This window comes from Cucurbita moschata, unplaced genomic scaffold (genome assembly GCF_002738365.1).
Source record: "Cucurbita moschata cultivar Rifu unplaced genomic scaffold, Cmos_1.0 Cmo_Scf00010, whole genome shotgun sequence".
Classification (NCBI taxonomy): domain Eukaryota; kingdom Viridiplantae; phylum Streptophyta; class Magnoliopsida; order Cucurbitales; family Cucurbitaceae; genus Cucurbita; species Cucurbita moschata.
In genome coordinates, this window is record NW_019268526.1 from 1,908,423 (window position 1) to 1,926,828 (window position 18,406).

General features: G+C 37.6%; 6 protein-coding genes across 6 annotated transcripts; 5 read left to right on the forward strand and 1 right to left on the reverse strand.

Annotated features, from left to right (window-relative positions):
* The first annotated feature begins 1,316 nt into the window (after positions 1-1,316).
* LOC111448838 (auxin-responsive protein SAUR22-like) lies at positions 1,317-2,267 on the forward strand. Its single transcript, XM_023088605.1, has one exon. It carries the CDS (start codon positions 1,317-1,319, stop codon positions 1,608-1,610), a length of 294 nt encoding a protein of 97 aa, XP_022944373.1. The 3' UTR covers positions 1,611-2,267.
* Positions 2,268-3,086: 819 nt separating this feature from the next.
* LOC111448606 (auxin-responsive protein SAUR21-like) lies at positions 3,087-3,380 on the forward strand. The gene has a single exon (XM_023088288.1). It carries the CDS (start codon positions 3,087-3,089, stop codon positions 3,378-3,380), a length of 294 nt encoding a protein of 97 aa, XP_022944056.1.
* Positions 3,381-4,130: 750 nt separating this feature from the next.
* On the forward strand, positions 4,131-5,551 carry LOC111448833 (auxin-responsive protein SAUR24-like). The gene has a single exon (XM_023088600.1). It carries the CDS (start codon positions 5,040-5,042, stop codon positions 5,331-5,333), a length of 294 nt encoding a protein of 97 aa, XP_022944368.1. The 5' UTR covers positions 4,131-5,039; the 3' UTR covers positions 5,334-5,551.
* Positions 5,552-12,516: 6,965 nt separating this feature from the next.
* Positions 12,517-13,037, forward strand: LOC111448830 (auxin-responsive protein SAUR24-like). The gene has a single exon (XM_023088597.1). The coding sequence runs from the start codon at positions 12,687-12,689 to the stop codon at positions 12,978-12,980; it is 294 nt and encodes a 97-aa protein (XP_022944365.1). The 5' UTR covers positions 12,517-12,686; the 3' UTR covers positions 12,981-13,037.
* A 2,380-nt stretch (positions 13,038-15,417) lies between these two features.
* On the forward strand, positions 15,418-17,020 carry LOC111448828 (auxin-responsive protein SAUR24-like). The gene has a single exon (XM_023088595.1). It carries the CDS (start codon positions 16,509-16,511, stop codon positions 16,800-16,802), a length of 294 nt encoding a protein of 97 aa, XP_022944363.1. The 5' UTR covers positions 15,418-16,508; the 3' UTR covers positions 16,803-17,020.
* A 654-nt stretch (positions 17,021-17,674) lies between these two features.
* On the reverse strand, positions 17,675-18,190 carry LOC111448823 (auxin-responsive protein SAUR24-like). Its single transcript, XM_023088591.1, has one exon. It carries the CDS (start codon positions 18,116-18,118, stop codon positions 17,819-17,821), a length of 300 nt encoding a protein of 99 aa, XP_022944359.1. The 5' UTR covers positions 18,119-18,190; the 3' UTR covers positions 17,675-17,818.
* Positions 18,191-18,406: the final 216 nt, after the last annotated feature.

Here is an 18,406-nt window from a genome sequence, read left to right on the forward strand (position 1 = left end):
AGGAGTTTCAATAATCAATGCTTAATGTACTTCATGAAAGCTTGAGAACAAAGAGCAATCTCGCTTGAAATTTTGACAACTTTTTTCAAATCTTCTTTTTCTGCGGGAGATAAGAGTCAAATGTTACTATAAAGTGAATTTTATTTGAAAAGGTGGAGAATTACAGAACCACTTGAATATCAATGAAAAATATCAATTGCAGTGAAACTAAGATTTTCATTTTGCAATTTCATCAACTGAAACTTTTGATCTACAGTTCCTTAAGGAAACTGATTTCATACTGATTACCAAACGAATACAAAAACAGCCAAACACCCCGCCAATTCAAGAGTGCCGGTAATCTCATTCTAAAATGATGTTCTTAAACAAATTATTTCTAATCTCAGTGCATTGGTTAAACCAAAAGACATAACTACGAACTCACAGAAACCCTTCAGCTCCCCTTTTTTCACTAAGATCAATGGACTGGAGAAAGAACTTACATTTATTTGAACAATACCCGCATCTAGCATGTCAGCTATCATGCATTCAGTTTCCCCTTTTTGAGTATGCAGATACTGGTAGGGGTGCACGTTAATGGGATCGGTACCTTCCTTCAAAATAATATGGTTATCATTGTCCCATCAATCAATAAGAAAGGAAATATTACAAATATAAATAAGGAATATATGCACAATACACAATCAATAAAACAAAAGATATAAATGGAAATCCAACAAAAAAAAAAAATATGCAGAAAAGTTCAACATCATCTCCCAGCAGTTTGTTGGGAGATGGATTTTTGTATGTTGAGATGAGAAGCACCTCGTCCACTTAGTATTGCAAGGCAGCAAACATATATTAGAACCACCTTAATGACAAGCCTCTAAGATTATAAACATCCTCCAGACATTTAGGTCCATTTATGCTGATAATGTCGCAACATTTACCATCATATATACCACATATTTTTGGACCAGTCCAAATTTTCGAATCGCTTCTAGTCATTTTCTCAATACCTGTTAATAGTTTTCAGCCAGATATGTATGTTTGAATATGACTTCATTTATTGGGACAGAGAAATCCACAGTACCAGAATTTGGATAAAATTTGATAACAACTGTACTTCAACTACTGGAGCACCCCATGTGGATATCTTCAATACTTTCGTTCTTATCTCCTATATATACATACCAAATAAACAGCAGATATCCAACTCAAATCTTCTCACATATTCTCATTTAAGCAGTACAATCTACGATTTCCAGATTCATCGCAAGAGCTCAACCATTCGAAGTCAGTACTTGACTGTTCTTTCATTTCAATCAATTTTAGACATGGGAATTCGTCTACCTTCTCTTCTCTTTAGTGCCAAACAAATTCTGAAGACACAGTCAGTATCTGTACGAGGTCAATCCAACGTACCCAAAGGTCACATTGCAGTATACGTGGGAGAAATTCAGAGGAAGCGGTTTTTGGTTCCAATATCTTACTTGAACCATCCTTCATTTGTAAATTTGCTCAGTAGGGCTGAAGAAGAGTTTGGATTCAACCATCCAACAGGAGGTTTGACCATTCCCTGCAATGAAGAAGCCTTCATAGATGTCACCTCCAGACTGTATACTTCATAAAAGATTGAAAAAAAAAAAACAAAGAGCAATCCAGCTTGCAGTTTTGACAACTTTTCTTCTTGTTTTCTGTCTATAGAAGGTAGAGTTGAATGTCAATGTAAAGGGAGTCTTTATATGTAGATGATTAGATAAGAAAAGGTGGAATGAAGCCACTTGAACATCAATGACAAATATCAGTTGCAATGGAAGTGACCATTAGAGGTACAAAACTTTCAGTTTCCTATATAAGCAAGCAAGAATCTTTGTCAACTGAAACTTTTGATTCGTAAGCGATTAAATTTATTTATCGATGCACATTTTCTATGTGTCAATAATATGGAAGTCTTTCCTTAATGTCCGGATTAAAAGTAAAAGGAAGAAACTAATCACTACATTAAGAGTTAGTCTAGTATATAGAACAAAACAAAACCAATTAACAATGTAAAAGTAGATGCTTCCCAAGTCAACCAAATGTCTTAATGTTATGCAGAGAAATTGATGAGGTGGTTTATGAATTGGGGTTCCTCCGATGTATTACTTATATGATAGTCACTTTTTGATGCTCAAAGAGTATGTCCAGGACCAGACACATGTTAAAGAAGCAGATCTTCAAATTACAACACTAACTCTAGTATGACCCTTCAGATTTTTTAAGACAACATTGTGCAGATGTAACATACTTACATGTAGAAACATTGATATTGATTTTTAATGCTGCGGTTCTCAGTGATCGACTGTGCGCAGGAAGTATTGCAGTGTCTGTCAAAAGAAGTGGTGATATCATAGTCATGAGCTGCCTGAAGTGGATGCAATGTAACTGATTATATATGGACAAATAAGGCGTTAATTAGTATCTCATTCCAGTTCACATGATTCACAGATGTTGAATACTAAATTTACTAGACAAGGACTGAGAAATCTGATGATGAGAACTAAGATGTAGTTCAATATATACTTTGATGCATATGCCATTTTTTGGTTCTTTCTCAACCTATACATCAACTTCAATGACACAGCAATGGGAACTTCCATAAAAAAGGCAATCCAGTCACAAGGGTATTATATTCTTCCATTTTCAATGCCATTCACTCTATCTAGAATCATTTAATTTAATGCAGCAGCTACGTGCTTGGCCAATGGCATGTGATGAATGGAGCAATTTGGCTGGCCAACGAAACAATTCTTTTTTATTCAAACAAAAGTAAATCACAGAATATTTATGGAGGGAAAGGAAGAGATAATAGGATCAGCTTTTACTTGTTAGGCAAAGCCATGTGGAAGGGTCTACTCAAATACCCACCAACCACCAGACTCCAATACCCCACTTAGAAACTGGATAAGCACCACTGACCTGCATAGCTCTTTCTTCATAACTCTATAAATATAAACATAATACGAGGCTCAAACACCAAATTCAACCGTGACTTCCTCTTCTAGTTGGTTTTATACTATTCGGATTAAAACTTCAGATCTTTCTCAATCTTTCATCTCAAGCAAATGGGGATTCGATTACTATCTTTGGTTCCTCATGCCAAGCAAATCTTGAAGATGCAGCCAGGTTTTACCAAAAACCAGCTGGATGTTCCAAAAGGCCATGTGGCAGTTTATGTGGGAGAGATTCAAAGGAAGCGGTTTGTGGTTCCGATATTTTACTTAAACCAACCATTGTTCCAGCAACTACTCAGGCACGCAGAGGAGGAATTTGGCTTCCATCATCCACAAGGGCGCCTGACAATTCCTTGCAAAGAAGATGCCTTCATCGAACTCACTTCTAGATTGCAAGCATTTTGAAGAATGAGAAGTCAAGAGCAGTCAGCCATTTTTTTACTATTTTTTCTCCATTCCCTTGCTTATTGACCAGCAAGCAAGAGAATGTATTAGAATAGAGCGCCCTCCTACTTGTAGATGAGTGCCATTGTAAAGGAAAATTTACTAACAAAACTTAATTATACAAGAAATTTATACAGAAACAACCAGCATCAACTTCTATGTCGCTTCTTCTTTAAAAGAAATTGCTCTTTCCTTCCATCAGCTACCTAGATTTATAATAAACTTAAACTTACACGATCTATGAACAAGTAAGACTTTGTTTTACCTCCATATCTGCCATGTATGGCATATATCCACAACAATAAGTCTTTCTTCATACTGTGATTGGGGCAGCCCCCTTGCTCTAGTAGAGGCATTAGGAGGTTTTGAAAAGAGAAAAATGAAGGGAAAAGGTACTTGTTTGGTTTTGTATTGCATAGAGTTGATAAATTCATTATAAATTGGAGTTGTGATCTTCCATATCAGATGTCACATGAACACAATTTTCCAATTTTGAAAATCCTCATGGATACCAAACCCATATTTAAGTAATTAACACTGCAGGAATGACAAGAATTAACTTCATTAGGACCATCCAGTTGAAATTTTAGGCAGGAAAAAGAGAAGCTGCTAATATTACGTAATCCCATTAAATAAGGTAAGAATTGACCTCGATTATTATTTATATTTAGTTACCTAGTATTATGCTGTAATCATTATTAGATTATAGGTTTAGTTACCTAGTATCTACTAAGAATCACTATTTAGATTTTATTAACTAGTATATAGGAATTTATTTAGATCACTGTTACCTAGGGTATTTAGATTATATAATGATTAAGATTTAGTTAGCCTTTCTCCCTTACAGAAAGGGTATGTTATTCTCTGAAAATAAAAATAAACACAACAAGCTAATTTAAACTTGCAACACTTACCAATGGATTTTTGACATGATTGTTACCGTGTTACCGTATTACTATGGATTTTTGACGTGATCTGCTAAGGTTGTCAATTTAGGTCCTAAAGTGCCTGTCATCACAAGAGGTGTCGTGAAGGTCATAGTTTTTTCCAGCACTGCATTACTCAAAGCCAAAAGTGTGCCATCTACTGGAAGCAGATACAATGAACTACTCCATTGTCCATTTGGCAAAGGAAAACTTAGTAAAGATCCTATTCCAATTGGTAGGCATTAGGACAAATCACATGGATCTTCTGTTCCCCCATTTTGAGTGCAATTTACTCTGTTTATAAGTAAAATTGTGTGAAAAGGCTCGGACAATGGCTTGTGAATTTGTGATCAATGCAACCTAACCAATGAAACTAGAATTTGTGGTGTAAACTACAGATATATGAAGGATGAGAGAATTAAATTAGTGTCTTTTCTGAGTTGAACAAAACCATGTGAAAGAGTCAATTCAAATACGCAACCACCAGACATCAATACCCCACTTAGCCATAGGAAACAGTACCATTCACCAGCAAAACTCGTTCTTCAAAAACTCTATAAAACCAAGTATCATATGAACCCTGAAACACCAAATTCAACTCAAGCATATTCAAGCATTACTTCCTCCTCTAGTTGGTTACGTGCTAATCAGATCAAAACTTCAGGTGTTTCATACGTTCTTTCATCTCAAACAAATGGGGATTCGATTGCTATCCTTGGTTCCTCATGCCAAGCAAATCCTAAAGATGCAGTCAGGTATCACTAAAAGTCAGTTGGATGTTCCAAAAGGTCATGTAGCCGTGTATGTGGGAGAGATCCAAAGGAAGAGATTCGTGGTTCCAATATCATACTTGAACCACCCATCATTCCAGCAACTGCTCAGCCGTGCAGAGGAAGAGTTTGGCTTCCATCATCCGCAGGGCGCTCTAACTATTCCTTGCAAAGAGGATGCCTTTATTAATCTTACTTCAAGATTGCAAGTCTCTTGAAGTACAAATCTTGAAGTACAAATCTTGAAGTACAAAGATTGAAGAAAAACCTTCCAGTTCTAACAATTTTTCTGGGTTTTTTTCCCTGATTCATTAGACTTTTGACTCATACAAGAATTTTGTAGAATGTAACACCTTCCTGCCTGAAAATGAGTGGCATTATAAAGGTGTATTTACTAACATCACTGAATCTAAAGAACAGACGCATTCAGCATCAATTTCTACTTAGCTACTTCTTTGATTCCATATTTGTGATAGTTATTCCAGGCTCTAGGGAATATGGAAAATTTATTGCTAGATAATCACAAATCAACAAAGCAACTGAATATTAACATCAAATAGATCCAAAGAAGAAATTGGCAGGTAACCGGATGCCTTCATTAAAAAGAGAAGCAAAGCAATGAAAGTACAATTAGCTTCTTTCCCCTATATTTAGATGTACGAACTGTATAGGATTTTTTCGACCAAGTTCTAATTAATCCTAAAGTTTGGAGAAGAAAGGTGGATTTGAAGATCGAAAGGTTTCAAACCTGCCAAGGAAATGCTCTCTCCTCTCTCCGCCTCCTTTCCTCATCGTTTCTAGCCTTCTACAGTCGCCGGAGATAGCTTTGATTGGTAACTGGGGTTGGCGGTACTTTAATGAGCCGCATTCTCTTAGGAAGAAGGTGATTTCTAGTACTCACTGGTCCGATGCTTTTGATCGGCATACTCGTGGGAGATCGAATTCTAGATTCCGCAGTCCATGGATTAGTATTTCTCGAACTTGCATTTATGGTTCCCTTTTTTTGGAGAATGGTGAAGAATCTCCTCTTTGGCATGATCATTATATTGGATTCTCTGCCTTCAAGAACAGATTTCCCCATCTTTTCAGCATCTCCTCTCTCCCAAATCGATCTTCGTCAGAATTTTCGGACTGTTTGTGTTTCTGATTGGAATATTACTTCTTCCAGATCGCCGAAAGAAGTTGAGATTGCAGATTACTATAACCTCATGGAAACCCCTTTCCGTCGTATTAATCGGACAAGCTGCAGATTCCAGAACATGGTCTCTTCAGGCCTTGGGTTCGTTGTCAAGTGCTTGAACTTCGAAGTTCTAAACTTCTTTAAAAATTAAAAATTATTTTTTAAAAAGCCATAAACTTTCCAAATAATTCGAACGAATCTTTAATACCATGTTTTAAAAAATCCATGGTTGGATGAAAGTCTCACATCCGCTAATTTAGAGAATATCATGGGTCTATAATCAAATAATACTATCTCCATTAGTACGAGAGCTTATGCTCAAAGTGAAAAATATCATACCATTGTGAAGAATCGTGTTCAACTAATAACCATAAACTTTCAAAAGTAATACGAACGAATCTCAATACCACAAGAACAAATCTTTAATATCTATCACGTTTCAAAAAATGCATGAACTTTCAAAAGTAATACGAACGAAACTATAATACTCCATTTCTTAAATTATATATTTCCTTTCATCAGTTAAGCTATACACAGTATATGAAGTATATCAATAATATATCTTCTATATACTGATATGATATCATTAATCATATCACAGATGGATATCAATATCATTAACATATCACAGATGGATATCAATTTCATTTGAGTGATATCAATCGTAGCTATGATTGGCGACCATTGCAACCATGTCAGCAAGATCAAACGGGATAATGTTTGGGCACTGTTCATAGAAAAGGACGGTTTTAGTATCATGAGTTTGTTCATGTTGGTAAACAGCTGGTTCCAATTACAGAAGTTGTTGAAAGTTGGATTCAGCAACTACATTTCACAAAGAAAGAACACGATTTTATCCTTAAAATGACCTGTACGGCAATTCAATGCATTTGGTGCCTCTCCTACCTATCCAACCAGGACTATCCAATGATGCAACATTTTCTGTAGCAGTGAAAGCGAATCTCACTCATATCATGTTCTTTCTTTTCCCATCTAGTGCGTTCTTCCTTCAGGAATTCAGTGCTGTTTACCTGAATCAAAAAGCTGGGATGACGGCAGATACAAATAAGAAAGATAGGAGAAAGATCATGTCTGAGTCGAGTGAGTCGGGCAATCCTAAGTAGAGTCAAAAAGAGGAACAAAACATTCCTTATGAAGGTGTGAAAACCTCTTTTAACAGACATGTTTTAAAATTGTGAGGTTAAGTGTGATATGTAACAGGTCAAAACGGATAACACCAACAGTGAGTTTGGACTATTGCAAATGGTATCATGTTGGCGAGGACGCTAGGCCCCCCAAAGAGAGTGGATTGTGAGATACCACATCGGGTGGAGAGGGGAACGAAGTATTCCTTATAAGGGTGTGAAGACCTCTCCCAACAGATGGTTTTAAAATCGTGAGGGGCCAAAGCGGATAATGTCTGTTAGTGGTAGGCTTGGGTAGTGTACCAGAAAGGACGCTAGGCCCTCAAGGGGGTGGACTGTGAGATCCCACATCGGTTGGAGAGGGAACGAAACATTCTTTATAAGGGTGTAAAAACCTCTCCCTAACAGATGCATTTTAAAACCGTAAGGCTGATAGCAACACGTAACGAGTCAAAGTTGATAATGTCTGTTAGCGGCGGACTTGAACGGTTAGATACCTCGACACTAACCTTAAATAGCCCAATGGAAAAGCACCAACCACCTACAAAACTATTTTCTTTCAAGACTATATATATGTGGATATCAAGTCAGTTTCAACTCCAAATTAAACTCAAACACATTCATTTTCATTCTCTTCAAGTTGGTTCTACGCCAATCAAATTCAAACCTTTAACAGGCAAGCTTAATAATGGGGATTTATTTGCCATTCTGGATTCTTCAAGTCAAGAAATTTCTACAAGTTCGTTCAAACTTCCCCAGAAATCCGCTATATGTTCCAAAAGGTCACATAGCAGTTTACGTGGGAGCGATACAAAGGAAACGGTTCGTAGTTCCAATATCATACTTGAATCATCCTTCATTCCAGCAGCTGCTCAAACATGCCGAGGAAGAGTTCGGATTTCATCATCCTCACGGTGGTCTAACAATTCCTTGCAACGAAGATGCCTTTCTCGATCTCACTTCGAGATTGCAAATCTCTTTAAGAGGAGAAGGAAAATTCACCAAGTTTTGAATTTTTTTTTTCTTGTTTCTTGATTCATTTATGAACTTATACTAGAATGTTGTAGGAAATTCAAGAACAATTCTTTTCAGAATGTCAATGAATGGCACTCTGAAACTGTAATCAATATATGATCACATGAAATGGAACTATTTCTTTTATTATATGTTTTGTGGCTTACTTGAGAGACTCGAGCCACGGGCCGTCACTAACCGATATTGAGTATTTGAAAGTATAAGATAAACTAAAACTTTTAAAACGTGCGTGCATTTAATGAATATCAAATCAAACAGTACATTCATTTAAAACATCAGGACGTCAGAGCATTCGTAATACAATTGGGCACAATATCGAAATGACAGATGTAACATAAGGATTTGAGAAGTACAAGACATTGATCTATTTTGAACCCCTAAAGCGTACACCCTCGCCTCAACTGCTCCATCTAGCACTCACTTGAGAAGATTAAAATAGCATGAATGAGTATAAGAATACTCAGGAAGTAGTTTGTTTATAGCTTCTTAGTTCGTTCTTAAGTCTTATATCATTAGTTTGTTCGTTCATTCGGTATCTTAGTCGTACTTAGAAATCTCGTTCCTAAGTCATTGACTTTCCTAGGCTATCTCCTCGGTTAACTTGGTTCACCTAACCTCAACTTAGGGTAAAATGACAAAAGCTATCAAGTTCTTTTTCCTTGGCCCTATTTGGGCCATCGGTTTTTAGGGTTTTAAGGTATCTTGATTAGCTATCTACTAGTCATTTTCATCAACATTGTCCACATCAGCCTATGGTACTCGAGGCGCGACCCTGACGTTGGTTCCAACCCCTAGTTCTCCTCATACCGTTATGGACACTGTTCTCAAATTCTCTAGGAGGGTTTAGTTGACATCTTCCTAGTAAGCCCCATAATGTGAAAGTGTTAGGAAGTGGTTGGAGACACCTAATTGCACCCACAAGACACTCATTAGTTCTACCAACTCATAAACGTAAAGACACTACTGCAGACCCTCAGATAAGTTCACTCTTAGGAATTAACTAGCAAGCCCTTAATAGTCTCCACAAAGTACAAGTCATTGTAGTCAGTTCTAAAAACATGTTATACAAAGACCCAATGATCGAGTCTGGCTCACGATTAGGGGTTAGTCGATGAACCCTAAATCATCATCTCTGTATAATCTCATAAACATATCATGCAATAGGGACATAGCATAGTAATCTAAAATCACATATACTCAGTCATGCTTTCAGTTTCGTTCAATTTCAGGGTTTGTTTCGTCATTTCATCATATTCTTTCAAGACTATACAAATGGACATCAATTATTTTCTTGCAACTGATATCTGACTAAACAGAAAGCATAGAATAGTCATGATTTAGTTTCATTGAAACAGTAAATTTATGAACATCAAATGTATGCCTTTGGTAGAGGCTTTTGGTTTCAATTAAGAAACTTTGAGTTTTCACATAAGGGGAATTCAGAAAAGATTAAAAAAGATTAAATTTCATTCAAACTGTTCATCATTCACTTATCCAGATATATTCATGTAACGTAGGATGAGAAAGCTATAGGCATCAACAGAAAGGCAAGCAAAGGCGTAGTACCAGCATCACTATCGGTCAAATTCAAGTGCTTAATTAACTGTTCCATCAACAAAAACGACTGAAGCAGGTGCAGGAAGGTATGCAGCTTACTTAGATGCTACTAGTGGATCATATGTTCCCACCTATGTCTCTAGTGATGTTTCAACCTTCGTTTCTGCTGCTCCTACTGGGTATAGGACTGAGAAGGGTACTGATCCTGGATTTACTACTTGCCCTGCTGACTTTGTTTATGTTCCTGTGGGGACTGACTTTCGAACTGACTCGACATCCACTGAAGAAATTCCTCTCCGAGTCAGTCCGGATACCAAGCAAGTATATCCCTGACTAATGGGAAAAAAATTGTGTGGAGGGTTGTCTTTTTTCTCTCTTCAGGAAGTTTGCAGCTTGGATGTGAGATTGATGAAGACATCTTCTCTACAAGGAATTGTCAATCCTCCAGTTGGATGTTTAAATCCAAATTCTTCTTCTGCACTCTTGAGCAAAGCTTGATATTGGAACCATGAACCGTCTCCTTTCAGTATCTCCCACATAGACTGCAATATAGCCTTTGGGAACGCTACATTGATTTCTAGATGGAACGGTCTGCATTTTGACAATTTGCTTGGCATTGAGGAGAAGTGAAGGTAGTCTGATTCTCATGCCAAGCAAATCTTGAAGATGCAGTTAGGATTTACCAAAAACCATTTGGATGTGCCAAAAGGTCATGTGGCTGTTTACGTAGGAGAGATCCAAAGGAAGCGGTTCGTAGTTCCGATATCTTACCTTAACCATCCATAATTCCGACAACTACTCAGCCATGTAGAGGAAGAGTTCGGCTTCCATCATCCACGGGGAGCTCTTACGATTCCTTGCAAAGAGGATGCCTTCATTGATCTCACTTCTAGATTGCAAGTATCTTGAACGATGAAGAGTTTTTTGTTTTATTTTCGACGAGAAGAATACCTTCCGCCCTGTAAATGAGTTGCATTGTAAAGGTTCTTTTACCAACAGGATCAATGAAAAATAGACCAATTCATCTTCAGTTTCTATATAGCTTATTCACTGGTGCTCTACCTGAGATGGATAATCCAAGCTTTGTTAATAATAGCATACAAAAGCTTCAAACATAAACAAATCCAAAAAAACTGATATCCATCCTATTTGCCAACTATTTACACCAAATATGGTGAAAAATATTCATCTTATAAGAGAAGGTCCAGTAAGAGAAAACAGCTTTATCGTTCGGGAAAGAAGAAAGACCTATAAGCCCTCGAGGCAAGACGAAAAGGAAGATGCTCTAGCTTTCTTTCGTCTTGAACTCGCTCTCTTATGAGCAACCATCAGGGAACAGTTTTTGCGCCCAGATATATCCAAATAATGTTTCAAGAACATGAAAAGGAAAAACATGAAGAATTCAGATGAATTAAAGTTCATGAAGGAGGGCAATCCTTTTTTAGTAAGAAATGTGGCTAAGTATTTGTATTTCCACGTTTACAGACTGTAATTGTAAGTTGTGTAAATGATGTTCAGGTAGATAGGCAATGTGTTATAACCTTTCAGCTACCCGATCGAACACGTTAAAACTAACTATACATTGATTTCTACACTTAACTATGGGGAAAAAATGGAGAGAATCTGACAAAATTGTGTGGAAATTTGTTTTTCTTCCCTCTTTCAGGACGTTTGCAGCCTGGATGTGAGGTTGATGAACACATCTTCTCTGCAAGGAATTGTCAATCCTCCCGTTGGATGTTTAAATCCAAATTCTTCTTCTGCAGTCTCGAGCAAAGCTGAGAAAGACGGATGATTCAAGTATGATATTGGAACCACAAACCGCTTCCTTTCGATATCCCCCACATAGACTGCAATATGACCTTTGGGAACGCCACATTGATTTCTAGGCGAAACGGTCTGCATTTTGACAATTTGCCTGGCATTGAGGAGACGTGAAGGAAGTCTGATTCCCATGTCTAGTTTAGAAGTTGGGAAGTGTATTACTTTGAATGAGGATATGTTTGAAATGTATGTTGAAGATTGAGTTCCTTTGATCTGTATTTATGGGTTCAGGAATACAGAAGTGATGAGAAGAAAACAGTATCAAGTAGGTGTCTAAGAAGGCCTACATAAATGCTCACATGGGTTGCTTATTTTGTTTGAATACATGCACTTCCTTATGTTCCCTAACTACTGGTGACAGTCCCACTCGTTTCAATGAGGTGCAATTATAATCCAAAATAAGAGGTCAAGAAAGCTTCAAAACATAGCTAAAACACCATATAGAGGTTTGTCGATGCCAAAACAGAGAATATGGAGTGGAGGTATCTATGAGTTGACGGAGATATATGGAAACAATTGACCAATGAACCTGAAATTTGTGGTATAAAATACAGAGAATATGGAGTGGCAGAAGAAAATGGATGGCCCTTTCATGAGTTGGGCAAAGCCATGTGAACCGGTATGCTCAAATATACCCAACCACCAGACATCAATACCCCACATACCCACGGGAAAGGCCACACTCACCAGCATAGATAGCACTTCCTTCACAAACTCTATAAATATAAACATCAAAATGAGCCTTCAAACACCAAATTCAACTCATTTCAAGTACTACATCCTCTTATAGTTAGCTCCTGACCTTTTTGACACTCTTTCATCTCAAGAAAATGGGGATTCGGTTTCTATCTTTGGTTCCTCATGCCAAGCAAATTCTGAAGATGCAGTCAGGTTTCACCAAAAACCAGTTGGACGTTCCAAAAGGCCATGTGGCAGTTTACGTGGGAGAGATCCAAAGGAAGCGGTTCGTGGTTCCAATATCTTACCTAAACCATCCATCGTTCCAGCAACTGCTCAGCCACGCAGAGGAGAAGTTTGGCTTCCATCATCCTCAAGGCGGCCTAACAATTCCTTGCAAAGAAGATGCCTTCATCGATCTCACTTCTAGACTGCAAGTATCTTGAAGGATGAACAGCAATGCTCAAGCTGCAATTTTTTACAACCTTTTCTGGTTGTTTCTGACTCAATTGTATTTTGACCCATACTAGAATGTTGTAGAGTGGAATGCCTTTCTTGCCTGTAAATGAATGGCATTGTAATGGTGCATTTACCAAACGAAGTGAATCAAAAGAAAACACAAATTTAGCGTCAATTTCTATATAGCCTTTTCTTTTCTGCTTTATTTGTGATGGTTAACCTGCAATCCATGGAACTAAGAAAAACTGTTGCCAGATCATGATACATCACTGAAGAAACTAGGTAGCATCTTGAAGATTCAAACTTCAAAGTTCAACCTATCCAAAGCATACTGGATCCTTTTGTGACAAGTTAAATTTTTCTATGAAATTTTACTCTTGTTTTGATCTAATAAACGAAGATCAATATCCAACCTATCTTCCTTCTGCAGTTAACTATGAAGTATTGATGGCAGAGACTGATCGATCTGTTTAATAGGAAACTGGTCGGGTTTTGGGATTTTGTAGAGACGAACCGTCAAAACGATGGGAGAGAGCTCATAGCTCGCATATATTTATGGAGGGTTTCATAATGGCTATGAAAGAGAGCTCCATTATACAATATTGAATCCAAGATTTACTTACTGTCAACGTCACCTGCATTTTCTTCTATGAACAGAATGAGGTCGTGTTAATGGAATTTGGACCCTATTGTATGCAAAGGTTGTCTTTCTGTTCCATTTTGAACATGTATAATAGCCAAAAAAAACATCCACTTCGGCATCACAGACAGCAATGAACAGACAAGAGTATCAAAGAATAAGAAGAGGAACATGAAATGAGACTGAAAATCTATTTGTATTACGTTTTTGTAGGAAATTCACTAACAAAGAAACTCATTTACATTCCAAAAGGCTTAAGATTGTATTCGTGCACAAGTTAGAAAGAAATCAATTCGGGAAAAAAATGAGTCAAAAATTGATTGATGCCTATTCCAGCATCTTCATCCTTCAAGAGTGTTGCAGTCTAGAAGTAAGATCAATGAATGCGCCCTCTTTGCAAGGAATTGTTAGACCTCCATGTGGATGATGGTAACCAAACTCTTCTTCTACTCGGTTGAGTAGTTGTTGGAATGAAGGATGGTTCAAGTACGAAACAAGAACCACACAAATCGCTTCTTTTGGGTATCTCCCACATATACAGCAACATGACCTCTAGGAACAACATCAGACTGCTTCTTGACAAAACCGAACAGCAGGGATGTTGGCAAACGAATTCCCATTGTTAAATCTATTGGAAATGATCAAGAGACTGTAAACAACTCTTAAGTTTAGAATTTCCAGTAGAATCGTGATACTCAGAGCTCAAACTTGTACTTCAAACTAATATTGGATCTATATTTTTAGAGTTATGAAGAGAGAAGTGGCCTAAGTATTTCCAGTGAGCTTAAAAGTGGCTCACTAGCATCGGTAGCTTTACAACTTAGAGGACCCACTTAACATAACTTCGTCGGCTCACAAGAATTTTCTAGTTTAATCTCATCCTTTCTCTTGGCTCCCATGTGTGTTTGAAATGTATGCCATGAATTGCTCAAGTAAAGGCCCATTTGTAATTCAATTTTCAAACAACACCATGCTTGTTCCAGTGGAATAGCACATCAAACAGATGGCTTTGTAAGGAAAGTGTAAAGACAAGGCAACATATCCGTCTGATTGGACCACTTTGCAAGAGGAAATTTCTTCATCAATGAACCAAGCTTGTAGGTGAGGGAAGTAGCTCAGATTTCATTTGACTCACAGCTCCTATCACCACCAATGTACTCTCAGCCACTGAAATAGGTCCATTAATGGAAGCATTTAATGAGGTTTGGGAGTATCACATGGTATGTTGCTACTCATATTCCAAGAGGAAATGAATGAAATCTAATAGATAGAGCAAACCCATGTGAGCCTTTGGAGAAGTAGGCCCTCAAAGTATACTCATTTTGTTCTCCTCTCCAGTTCCTAGTTTATAAATATACGTAAGAAATAAAGCCATTCTCATCCAACAAGTACTCTATTTCCTACATCAAATTCAAAATCAAGCAGAACACCATTCAAAGTCAGTCACCCCTCTCTTGTTTTGAGGAAATTTTCGATATGGGAATCCGTTTGCCATCGATTCTTCTTAATGCCAAGCAGATTCTGAAAATGCAAGCTCTATCTGCAAGAAATCAATCTGATGTTCCCAAAGGCCACATCGGCAGTCTACGTGGGAGAGATTCAAAGGAAGAGATTTGTGGTCCCTATATCATACTTGAAGCATCCTTCTTTTGTAGATCTACTCAATAGATCAGAAGAAGAATTCGGATTTTGCCATCCAATGGGTGGCTTGACGATTCCATGCAGAGAAGATGCTTTCTTAAATCTCACTGATAGGCATCCTTGTATTCTGACCTTTTGAAAGAATACAAGGATGCCTTCCATACTCCAAAATCTAACCCAAGCTAACTCTCGAAAAGGTCAGAGTGTGGTGGACAAGAAAAAGGCACTTGGAGATTTTGGAGTATGGAAGGCATCCTTGTATTCTTTCAAAAGGTCAGAGTGTGGTGGACAAGAAAAACCGTATGTATTTCTACCTGTGATTTCTATTGACATGTAACTCAACCCCTATGCTTGCAATTGGTTGGATCATTCTAAAATAATCTATTGGTTAAGACTCACACCTTGCAAGTACCACATCGACTGGAGAGGGGAACGAAAAATTTCTTACTAGGGAGAGATGCGTTTTGAAATCGTGAAGCTGATGACGATAAGTAACGGGCCAAAGTGGATAATATCTACTAGCAGTGGACTTGAGCTGTTACACACTTGCTCATTTTCGGTATTTCCACACTCATTGACCCCCTTGATTCCTTAAATGTGCTACTACTTTATATCAGTTGATAAGACAAAAAAAAAAAAAAACAATTTAAACAAACACTTCCAAAATGATGATTTTTTTAAGTAAGAGATCAAAGTATGGACAGAACATAGCTAAAACACCATATAGATGTTTGTCGAGCGAAGTCTTGCCAAGGGAAAATTAGTTCATGATGGTGAAAAGAAACTTAAAACAAACAAGCACTTGATGACAAAGACGTGTAAATTTTCTCATCAGCTTCAAGAATCAGCATTTCTATTACCAATGTAATGGAATTTGTCTGGAAGTATCTATGAGTTGACAGAGATATATGGAAACAATTGACCAATGAACCTGAAATTTGTGGTATAAAATACAGCGAACATGGAGTGGGAGAAGAAAATGGATGGCCCTTTCATGAGTTGGGCAAAGCCATGTGAACCAGTATACTCAAATATACCCAACCACCAGACATCAATACCCCCACATAGCCACTGGAAAGGCCACACTCACCAGCATAGATAGGACTTCCTTCACAAACTCTATATATATAAACATCAAAATGAGCCTTCAAACACAAAATTCAACTCATTTCAAGTACTACATCCTCTTATAGTTAGCTCCTGACCTTTTTGACACTCTTTTCATCTCAAGAAAATGGGGATTCGGTTTCTATCTTTGGTTCCTCATGCCAAGCAAATTCTGAAGATGCAGTCAGGTTTCACCAAAAACCAGTTGGATGTTCCAAAAGGTCATGTCGCAGTTTATGTGGGAGAGTTCCAAAGGAAGCGGTTTGTGGTTCCAATATTTTACCTAAACCATCCATCGTTCCAGCAATTGCTCAGCCACGCAGAGGAGAAGTTTGGGTTCCATCATCCACATGGAGGCCTAACAATTCCTTGCAAAGAAGACGCCTTTATCCATCTCACTTCTAGACTGCAAGTATCTTGAACGATGAACAGAAATGCTCAAGCTGCAATTTTTTACAACCTTTTCTGGTTGTTTCTGACTCAATTGTATTTTGACCCATACTAGAATGTTGTAGAATGGAATGTCCTTCTTGCCTGTAAATGAGTGGCATTGTAATGGTGCATTTACCAACAGAAGTGAATCAAAAGAAAACACAAATTTAGCATCAATTTCTATATAGCCTTTTCTTTTCTGCTTTATTTGTGATGGTTAACCTGCAATCCATGGAACTAAGAAAAACTGTTGCAGATCATGATACATCACTGAAGAAACTGGGTAGCATCTTGAAGATTCAAACTTCAAAGTTCAACCTATCCAAAGCATACTGGATCCTTGCGTGACAAGTTAAATTTTTCTATGAAATTTTCCTCTTGGTTCGATCTCATAATCGAAGATCAATATCCAACCTATCTGCCTTCTGCAGTTAACTATGTAGTATTGATGGCAGAGACTGGTCGATCTGTTTAATAGGAGGCTGGCCAATTTTTGGGATTTTGTAGAGACAAACCGTCAAAACAATGGGAGAGAGCTCACATCTCGTATATATTTATGGAGGGCCTCATAATGGCTATGAAAGAGAGCTCCGTTATCCAATATTCAATCCAAGATTTAATTACTGTCAACGCCACCTGCATTTTCTTCTATGAACAGAATGAGGTCGTGTTCATGGAATTTGGACCCTATTGTATGCAAAGGTTGTCTCTCTGTTCCATTTTGAACATGTATAATAGCCAAAAAAAAAAAACATCCAATTCTGCATGACAGACAGCAATGAACAGACAAGAGTATCAAAGAATAAGAAGAGGAACATGAAATGAGACTGAAAAATCTATTTGTATTACGTTTAGGTAGGAAAGTCACTAAGAAAGAAACTCATTTGCATTCCAAAAGGCTTAAGGTTGTATTTGTACACAACCAGGGGAGTTAGAAAGAAATCAATTCAGGAAAAAAAAAATGGGTCAAAAATTGATTGATGCCTATTCCATCATCTTCATCCTTCAAGAGTGTTGCAGTCTAGAAGTAAGATCAATGAATGCACCCTCTTTGCAAGGAATTGGTAGACCTCCGAGTGGATGATGGTAACCAAACTCTTCTTCTACTCGGTTGAGTAGTTGTTGGAATGAAGGATGGTTCAAGTATGAAACAGAAACCACAAATCGCTTCCTTTGGATATCTCCCACATATACAGCACAATGACCTCTAGGAACAACATCTGACTGCTTCTTGACAAAACCCAATTGCATCTTGAGAATTTGCTTGGCAGTAGGCAGCAGGGATGATGGCAAACGAATCCCCATTGTTAAATCTATTGAAAATGGTCAAGAAACTGTAAACAACTCTTGAGTTTAGCCTTGGTTGGAAGTAGAATCGTGATATTCAGAGCACAAACGTGTACTTCAAACTAATATAGGTTATATATTTATAGAGCTATGAAGAGTGAAGTGGCCTGAGGATTTCCAATGAGCTTAAAAGTGGGCGCACTAGCATCGGTAGTTTAACAACTTAGAGGACCCACTTAACATGACTTTGTCACGTCACAAGAATTTTCTATTTTGATCTAATCCTTTCTCTTGGCTCCCATGTGT

Coding starts and splice junctions, on each gene's coding strand:
- LOC111448828 (XM_023088595.1), top strand. CDS start 16,509: ATGGGGATTCGGTTTCTATCTTTGGTTCCTCATGCCAAGCAAATTCTG.
- LOC111448833 (XM_023088600.1), top strand. CDS start 5,040: ATGGGGATTCGATTGCTATCCTTGGTTCCTCATGCCAAGCAAATCCTA.
- LOC111448838 (XM_023088605.1), top strand. CDS start 1,317: ATGGGAATTCGTCTACCTTCTCTTCTCTTTAGTGCCAAACAAATTCTG.
- LOC111448830 (XM_023088597.1), top strand. CDS start 12,687: ATGGGGATTCGGTTTCTATCTTTGGTTCCTCATGCCAAGCAAATTCTG.
- LOC111448823 (XM_023088591.1), bottom strand. CDS start 18,118: ATGGGGATTCGTTTGCCATCATCCCTGCTGCCTACTGCCAAGCAAATT.
- LOC111448606 (XM_023088288.1), top strand. CDS start 3,087: ATGGGGATTCGATTACTATCTTTGGTTCCTCATGCCAAGCAAATCTTG.